Below are 10000 nucleotides of genomic sequence, written 5' to 3' on the forward strand. Positions count from 1 at the left end.
CAATGTGCTGTTGTATTGCTCACGCTACCCTTGACTTGTCAGTACCCGGTGACGCCGCAGTTTTTGGCGCAGCCCTTTCCGAGATATGAGCTATTCTGCCCCCATTAGAATAGCTCATATCTCGGAAAGGGCTGAGCCAAAAAATGCGGTGTCACCGAGTACTGACAAGTCAAGGGTAGCGTGAGCAATACAACAGCACATTGAAATTGGCAGGAGTTGCCCTTTAAGGGTGGAAGGAAGAAGGAAGACAAGAAACAAAGGATGAAGGATATGGCAGCGAGAAGAGAGGCAAGAAGAGAGGCAGACGAGAGGAAGAAGGTTTCTGTATTGTGGTCATCATGAGCAGGTTGTTTGACCAACTCCTGTGAACTGATCAACTTTTGGAGGCCAACGCTTTCAAGACGGCCATGATAATCTGACTCAATCAAATTCATAAAACTAACATGGTCATACAAATTGTATGTGTGAAAAACAATAGAATAAATAGGCTACTTTCTTAGTTATGTGCCATCAGAGTAAGCAAGCATACGCATTCCTTGTATAATGTTTTTGTATGTTGCAGTACATGGAACGCGTATATGTGCCTTACACATATATGAGGAAGATGAGGGGTGGGTGACTTTCATAGTATTCGTCATTTAAGACTTGTCCATACATGAATCTTGTTCAGTTTTCTAGTTTTAAGTTGTATAGACCTTTTTGTACTGTATGGACATGCTGGAGAGTCAACTGTTCTCAGACTGCTGTGCCCTGAATTAATGACTATGTAGAGAGTGCTGTTGTTCAGATAAATGTGGGGAGTGACTGGTTAAGCTCAGCAGGTTGTTTGTTGACTGTCGATTCATTTTTTAATGTGAAACAGCGTTTACTTTAGACACCTTTTGTGAGGCGACATGATTTGAGTAATGTATTTATGTATGTTGTCAAAGCACTATGCTATGCGATGGATTTTGGAACGTTGGAATACAGGCGTCTTTGCTCCACACCTGGCTTTGGTTTAGTGTTAGTTGGTATCTGGAGGAACTATGACCTCAGGATGTGCTGCTATCGCTGCATATGGAATCGTTATCAGATTGTCAACTGAAGCAACGGAAGTGTTGTTTTGTGCCAACCAATTAAACACTACATAGGCCTATTGACAGTTGGAAACAGTTTGTGCCACTATATATGTAGAGGACATCACAGTTATGTAATAGTTCTGTGACTTGTTTCATTCATTCGTTCTTTTAACCATTCATTCATTCATTCATTCATTCATTCATTCATTCATTCATTCATTCATTCATTCATTCATGGGCCCTGACGTGCAGTAGTCCCTTTCTGCTTTTCATGCACTGCACTGATATGACCTTCAGCGATGTTTACAAAGGCCTGGTTTGCACTGCTGTCATTACAATAGAGTTATATAGTAGAATATGCTCTTGCGAGAAGGCCATTCACCCCTGTGATAGCAGCCTCTCTATCTTGGCATTCTTCAGCCTTTCAGCGTTGTGCATGCCAATGGGAATGTTAACAAATGTACGGATGTCCTGCAGACAGTGATTTGAAGAGCATAGACATTCATTGTGTTTATTATAGAGATGTACAGGATCCAAGATCCGGTTCCGGATCCGGCAGGATAATAGGGTTTTTCAGACTATCCGGATCCGGCAGGATCTTAAGCAGTGGATCCGGTATCCGGCAGTTACCTAAAAATCAGGATCTGGGGCATCTCTACTTTTTACATAGCCTTTTCAGTCAGTCTTTCACAACCCCAATCGCTGCATGGAGTGAAAGCCCTTTGGAAGCGGCCATTGAAGGCGGTGTGGCAGTAAGCCAATGAGTCTTAAAAATAGTTTGCGCCAACATAATAAAAAGGGCCCACGTGTGCGAGTTGGCTATGTGTTTCAACCCTTTCGTAGGATCCGGTATCCAGTTCCGAATCCGGCAGGATCTTAAGCAGTGGATCCGGTATCCGGCAGGATCCTAAAAATCAGGACCCGGTGCATCTCTAGTTTATTATTATGCCTTTACCCTAGTGAAGGTGAGGCATACTGCTCTCCAGTCTCTGAGTCCTGTCTGTGCATTCACCCATTCCACACAACCGTCCATACTGTACATCCGTCCGAACATCTGTCTGTCCATCAAAGATTTTTGGTTGTGCGATAATGTTTAAATGGGTGGACAGATTTTGACCAAGTCTTGTGTGTTAATGCACATACTCTCTATAAGGTTAACCCATTTTAGCCTAAGCCCTTATTGGGAAAAGGTGCCCTCTCCCTATTAAAACCTAAATATCCCAGCCTCTGAAGCACATGGAAACATGAAATAAGTTGCATTTAAACACTACAACCTTCATTTTGCACTTGAATGTGTTCATTCAGCTCTAACATACCCATGTTTTCAATAAAACAGCTCAAATCTCAAGAACTTGAATGCAGTGTACAATGGGTTACACAATGGGTTAATTCATAAGCTCATTAACTTTCGGAGGTCAACACATTGTCCCTTGTTTGTGTGTGGTTCCCAGGCTGCACTGTGGCACAGAGGAAAGAGCTCCAGGGGGTCATAAAGGCTGCAGAGAACATTATTGGCTGCCCTCTTCCATCTTTGGAGGGCCTACACAGCACCCGCTGCCTAAAAAAGGCCAAGTGCATTCTGAGAGACACATCCCACCCAGGTCACAGTCTTTTTGAATTGCTGCCATCGGGCAGGAGATTCAGGTCCATTAAGACAAGGACAAACAGACTGAAAAACAGTTTCTATGCAGCGGCCATCACAGAACTGAATTTTGCATCAAAAGCATAGTTTTTATATACATACCATTCTTTTTATTCCATTTGTTTTATTTTATTTTTATTTTTATTTATTTTTGCTTCAACAAGGAGTGCACAATTTTGTTGTGCTTGTCACAATGACAAATAAAAGATATTGTATATTGTATTGTATTGTATATATTGAAATGTACCAGCGTTGCTAGTCACAACAAATTCTAAGTTAAACTAATGCATTCACACTTACCTAGTAACTACATGTTGATTATGGCCGAATCCCTCATAGTTTTTCATAGTTCCTTCCCAGTGCTCAAAATAAAAAAGGATTGCGTTCTGCACAACTTTTTTTTAAGTCCCTCGGTGCATTTCTCAAAACCATAGTCGCTAACTACGTTACCTACTTTTTTGTAATGTAATTTTCCTTTAGCAACTACCCATGTTGCTAACTGACAAAAACACACCTGATTAAATTGGGAGTAGAGATGTGGCCTGGGTTTGGAGGAGGAGGTGTGGTTGGAGGAGGAGGAGGAGGAGGAGGAGGAGGAGGGTGTGGTTGAGCGAGCTATTCCTGTTGCTTTGCCCACTCGGTGAGAGTGGAAGCCCCACTGACATCAACAGGGGCCCTTTGAGGATAAGATCGCTCTCCGCTGTCCCCTTTGGTCTTGCAATCGTTTCCCCATCTCCCCCATCTAGTCCCCCCCCCCCAAACGCCCAACTCCCTCCTATCTACACCCCCACCCCAGATCTCTGTCTGTCTCTGAACCCCCCCCCCCTCCTTTTTTTCCCACGTCTTCCCCATCTAACCCGCCCCAGCTGTATGTTCCATCTACCCCCCCCTCTCCCTCTCCCCTCCTCAGTTCCCTGCCTGTATCTGAGCATCCCCCCCCCCCCCCCCCCCGTCTCCCAACCTACCTGTACTCTTATCGCCCCCCCCCTCTCTCTCCCTGCCTCCTCTGTCTAATCTACACCCCTGGCCTAAACCCCTCCTCCTCTTTCCACACACCCCATCCATCCCTTGTCTATCCCCAATGGCCTCCCTTGTCTCTTTGTGTGCTGTAGTACAGTGGTTCTCAACTGGAACAGTCTTGGGACCCACCATTTTCCAATCTCATTCAGTAGCGATACTCGAATGACTGGTTGCACGCTACTATCGCGCATAAACATTCTGATTTTATCTATGACGACAGATGACACAAGTTCAATTGCCTATCAAAATAAAAGTTGTAAATTGTTGCAGGGAAAGTTGGATGTTTTTTTGTTTTTTTAGCGAATCAATGAATTATGATTTTCTTTACACCATGGCTCTGCGACCCACCCATGACCACTCCGCGACCCACGTTTGGGTCGCGACCCACCAGTTAAGAAACACTGCTGTAGTATATCCCAACAACATCCCCACATCACCCACATCCCCCACTTTGCCTCTCCCCTATCTTCTGTATCTCTCCTCCTCTCTGCCTTCGTCAGCCTGTACACCTCCTGTACACCTGCCGTTGCATCCCTGTCTGTCCCCCTGCACCCCCACCCCTCTCATCTCTTGTAGACCCCCCTGTCTCTCCAGATTCCGAGCGTCTCTCGTCCCCCAGGTGCATTCTCCTTTCTTTCCTCTCGTCTAGACTCCTGGATGTAACCTCTTGTCTGCCTGTACTTCCCTCTTTGCCTCCCCTGTCTATCCTGCTGTCCTCCCTTCCTCCCACCCCCACCCCCAGCCCCATCTCCCATACATCCGCCTCTCTTTCACCTGGCCCCAACCTTTTGTCTGCTTGTTCATCCCCGTTGCATTCCCGGCTTCTGTCCCCCGGCGCCCCCCTATACCCTCCGTCCCCCAGGTACACCCCTCGTCTATCCCCCTTCATCTCCCATACACCCCCCCAGCCCCGCCTGCCTCCCCTGGTAGGCTACGTATATCCCCCTGGCTCCAACCTCTTCTCTGCTTCTACAGCCGGCTCTTCTGCCCTGGGGATCTGGCCCTAAGCACCTGAGAGAATCCTTTTGTTTGTCCATTGGGATTACTGGGAAAAGCCAGACCTCTTGACGCAACTCCATGCTGCTTTCTCTATATATTTACAGTGTAGTATATAGCAGCGTTTCCCAACCTTTTCTGTCTCGTGTACCCCCTATGCCTCTTAGTTGTGCCATGAGTAACCCCTAATACATGTTCTATATCACTTTCTCTGTCCGGATGTGACTGCTCCATACATTAGTTATAATAATTATCCAATTTATCCAAGTACCCCCTGCAGTGTGTTCGCGTACCCCTAGTGGTACACGTACCCCTGGTTGGGAAACACTGGTATATATAGTATATATTTGCTCAGCCCTAGTGCCACGTGCCTTGTGCCTTGTTGTATCAGACCAAGTGACAGCTTTGCGTCGGGCTGACAACAGGCCGTAGCACTTCATCAGACATGGAGTACAGGGAGTGAGTGTTGTACAGTCATTGTGAGGGTGTTGTTTGGATGAGGAAAAGAAAAAAAAAACAATGACCAACTCAAGGCAAAATGAATGGATTTGTAAGTCTATGCTATTACATAAACGGAAATGTCCAGTCAAACAGGGAAATACTGTATCAGTCAAGCAAGCCAGCTGATATATATGACTTCGGGGTATGTGAATTTTCAGCTGGATGAGGTTTATTGTTGAAGCAAATGCAGAAAAATATGGAAATGCCACCAGTGTTTTCTTATGTGTTTGTTTGTTTGTGTGTGTGTGTGTGTGTGTTAGCAGGATAAAGACTCGTGCAGATGCGACTGCAGCATAATGGGTATGACTGTGAATGTGTTTGGGCTCGCACCCTCTTGGTGCCAGCAAGAAGCTAACAAGTTCCCCATGCATTACAAATGGCAGTTGAAGAGTTGGGAATGGAGGGAATGAAGAGTTTGGAATCTCAAAGGGGGAGATGCAGAAGTGGAGAGAGAGAGAGAAGGGGGGGACTGACTATGAGACCGCCCAGCAGTGCAGAAAGGAGAGGAGAGGCGAGGTGTTGCTTGGTAACAGGTAGCGTACAGTTATGTAATGCCTGATGCCGCTAGGTTGGCGTGAATGCTTTGTGGCTCCTCCTCCCTGGGGAGCAGGCGCTATTGCTATCGCAGACAGCACCGGGGCCTGCACAGCACAGCACAGCACAGCACAGCACAGCACAGCACAGCACAGCACAGCCATTTAAAAGGCACTGTGAGTGATGGTGTGTGGGTACAGTATGCGTATATGGTGGTGTCTGTTGGTGTGTGTGTGTGTGTGTGTGTGTGTGTGTGTGTGTGTGTGTGTGTGTGTGTGTGTGTGTGTGTGTGTGTGTGTGTGTGTGTGTGTGTGTGTGTGTGTGTGTGTGTGTGTGTTGGTGGCTGTGCAAGTCTGTATATGTGGCATTCCCACTATATCTGACAGTTTTTCCAAACCTCCGCTTGAATTCAACGTATACCTCGCTGGCTTGCTTTGTGTAACCTAGTGCTTCCCTTTTTAGATGCTGATGGACTTTTATGGCACGCTGACACAAGCAGCACCTTGTTGTCCCCACAAATTGGTTGAGTTTTAGGGCACTTGTTTTGGACATGAATGTCATCCTCCTCTCTGCTCCCCAGAATCAAAGAACTGGACCGCATTTCTTGAAAGCATTGTGGTTAACCAGTTAGCAATTTCCTAGGTTTCCAATGGGAAATTGCATTGCAACCAAGCAAGTTGCTAACTTAGTTCGCAACAATGTTGTCGAGAAACGCACGCTGGTTGGGTTTAACCGTGCAGACAAGCCTTTATGGTGTTATGACTGCAACATCTTGTGCCCTGTCAAACAGAACCACACAGACCCGGAGGGTTTTTAGAGGAGCCTTTTTTGTAGCGCAGAGCAGAGGTGGCCAAAGTAAAAGTAGAAGTTAAAAAAAAAAACTTGTCGTAGCTTCTTTCCAACACAAGTAGCTCCACTGAGTAACTTGTCTCCATTCTTTAGAGTAATTGGGTACTTCTATGCTGGTTGGGGGCAATTTGGGGGTTTTCTCTTCTTTTCGTTTTCTCTATGTTTTTCCCCGCAAAACAACGTCTAGCCAGCTCATTAGGTACAATGGTGTAACCGCAATGTAATATCTTGTGCTAGTGGTGTACTTGCGCACCCTAAATTTACTTTTACGTTTACTTTGGCTACCAGTGGCGCTTTTTGTTTTGGTGTTTGACTGTGCAGTTCACACTACTTTGTTTCCAGATAATACCACAAACCATCTCCCCTGTATAGGTGTGTCATTATAAGATATTTTTGGCCTTGATGTCATTCCCCCACCCTTTTCCTCTCAGTTTCACACCTTCAGTGTCTGGAACCTGTTTATGTTGGTGTTTATGGCTGCCTGACATGCTCTTCCCTCCCAGTAGCACATTGTGATCTCCCTGGACTGTATCTCGCCTTCATCATCATCATCATCATCATCATCAATAATTGCAGAGATTGGCACTTCGCGCGAGGTGGTGGAATAATGTGCCTGAGCAACGAAGCCATCAAGCAAACGGCAGCCTTGTTTGTGAAAGTGGTGTTGAGCGTGTCATGGTTTTTCACTTTAGTAACAGCTTGCCAGGATTAATGTAGCTTATTGTTTATTACATACAGTGCATTCTGTAAATTATGCTCCCATTTTGCTCGTGTTACACCATAAACTCTTTTGCAATGCTGTGCATTTTTTGTGTGATTATTATTCATGGATTTGAAGTCAATTTCAATGGCAATAACAAGCTTGTTCCGACGGTACTGTGAAATGACATGTCCAGAGTGATTGTCTCTGTTAGTAATTGGGTTTGTATGTACTGTATCTTGAATCTGTATCTTCCCCATACAGTAGGCCCTCTGGTTTGTAATTGCAGAATCTCGGAAATGTCTCCCCATTTTTTTTCTCAAAAATGTCTGTCAGAAATTCAGGGTTTTGCGGTAATAATTTGAGCAATGAAGCCATCAAACAAACTGTAGTCTGGTCGTAAAAGTGGTGTTGAGTGTGTAATTACATGGTTTTTCAATTCAGGGACAGCTTGGAGTCTTGCCAGCGTTACTCTATTGTTTATTATGTGCCTATATATTGTAAATGTTGAAATGAATCTCTCTCTTGCTCTTATTTTGCTTGGGTTAAATCATAACCTCTTTTGCAATGTTGTGTGTCTATGTAAGTTATGCATAACTATTATTCATAGATTTACTAGCCAATAACCAACTGTTCAACCTCAAGGTGAACTGCTATTAACTCTCTGATGTCTCTTGTATGTGGTCTTGGTCTATGCTATGTGGTCGCAGTAATTCAGTATTTCACCAGCAACTGTTAGTAAACTGTTAATTACTCATGTGTCTGCACAGGCAGTAATGTGTGTGTGTGTGTGTGTGTGTGTGTGTGTGTGTGTGTGTGTGTGTGTGTGTGTGTGTGTGTGTGTGTGTGTGTGTGTGTGTGTGTGTGTGTGTGTGTGTGTGTGTGTGTGTGTGTGTGTGTGTGTGTGTTTCAGTACTACTTTACGGTCAGCTTCAACCATGAGAACCAGAAGACTCTGGAGCTGCGCTCAGAAGACCTCAAGGACTGCGACGAATGGGTGGCAGCAATAACACATGCCAGGTGAGAGAGAGAGAGAGAGAGAGAGAGAGAGAGAGAGAGAGAAAGAAAGAAAGAAAGATAGCGAGTATGTGTATGAGAAAGTGTGCAACTGTGATAGGCAGCAGCAATACCACACACCAGGCGTGCGTGCGTGCGTGCGTGCGTGCGTGCGTGCATCTGTGGTGCCTGATTCCACTGGATCCATGCGAGCTTGAGGGACTTCTCATCTGCACATCTCATTCTGCTTAATAATCATTAGCCCGAGGACGGCTTAGCATGGCTTCACCACTGATGCATGGTACGGTCTACATACTGTACGTGGGTAGATGTCAGTTAGGCAGCAAAAAACATTTTTTTTCACAAAACATTATTTATGAGGGAAAAAAAGTATATGTCTACCTAGTGCAGCAATTAATCTTTCAGAAAATCCAAGTGGTCACAATGTTGGTCAATTAATTGATTATTTATTGACGTTGATAAAGCAATTTGCTTAAAATATGTCCTTTGGTGTGACGTTAAGAAATATATATATTAAGTAATGTAGAAATGGCTTGATAAAGTTTTATGAACATTGTTACACTGTTCATATTTATTGCCATTTTTTAAAGTCTTAATTTAATGAGAAATTGCCATTTAAGTATTTGTTCCCCCATTAGAGGTGAGCTTATTAGAAACCTTTGAGGAAATACAGGGATATCTTTCTTTTTAAATGTTCAAAATTGTCCGAATTTATACTAACATTTCAGGGATGATAATTTGCTCTTCCCTAATGCATTATTCAGTGTTAATCAAACATATTGTTAAGCTCAAACCACTATTTGAGCGTTTAAAAAATGTCACACCGTAGGACATTCATGTCACTCTAAAGGACAGAAATGTAAAACTGAGCCAGAAACAAATGTATCAACATGATTATTTTGTCTTTTGATCATAATGTAATGTTGTAGTCAACATGGACCTACACTTTACACTTATAAGTCTTTGGGTCATAGATTATCAGCCTATTGTAATTTTCGGCATTTTAATGTCCTGTGTCCCATTTCAGCATGATAAAGGAGCCCATACTTTTGTCTCTAAATTCCCAAAAAATTATTTTGTATTTTAAAGGGCTTGTGAGGGGCCAGAACCTTGCTGTCCAAGGGCCGCATCTGGCCCCAGGGCCGCCATTTGAATAGCCCTGCTGTAGATGGCTTCAGTGCTGCTGCACTGTACAGCACACATTATAGATGGCTTCTGGTGCACTACTCAGAAGAACACTGCAGATGGCTTCTAGTGCACTGCTCAGTACACTGTAGATGGCTTCTAGTGCACTGCTCAGTACACTGTAGATGGCTTCTAGTGCACTGCTCAGTACACTGTAGATGGCTTCTAGTGCACTGCTCAGTACACTGTAGATGGCTTCTAGTGCACTGCTCAGAACACTGTAGATGGCTTCTAGTGCACTGCTCAGAAGAACACTGTAGATGGCTTCTAGTGCACTGCTCAGAAGAACACTGTAGATGGCTTCTAGTGCACTGCTCAGAAGAACACTGTAGATGGCTTCTAGTGCACTACTCAGAACACTGTAGATGGCTTCTAGTGCACTGCTCAGTACACTGTAGATGGCTTCAGTGCTGCTGCACTGCTCAGTACACTGTAGATGGCTTCTGGTGCACTTCTCAGAAGAACACTGTAGATGGCTTCTGGTGCACTGCTCAGTAC

At 44.5% G+C, this 10000-nt stretch overlaps 1 protein-coding gene across 1 annotated transcript in view; it reads left to right on the forward strand.

Moving 5' to 3' along the window:
* The window catches only part of rasgrf1 (Ras protein specific guanine nucleotide releasing factor 1), a 92103-nt gene that overhangs the window by 12226 nt on the left and 69877 nt on the right, over positions 1-10000 (forward strand). Inside the window, exon 2 of the mRNA XM_063197512.1 lies at positions 8214-8320. Coding sequence (XP_063053582.1) covers positions 8214-8320 — 107 coding nt within the window. The remainder of the gene's footprint in view (positions 1-8213; positions 8321-10000) is intronic.

The sequence above is a fragment of the Engraulis encrasicolus genome, chromosome 4 (genome assembly GCF_034702125.1).
Source record: "Engraulis encrasicolus isolate BLACKSEA-1 chromosome 4, IST_EnEncr_1.0, whole genome shotgun sequence".
Lineage (NCBI taxonomy): Eukaryota > Metazoa > Chordata > Actinopteri > Clupeiformes > Engraulidae > Engraulis > Engraulis encrasicolus.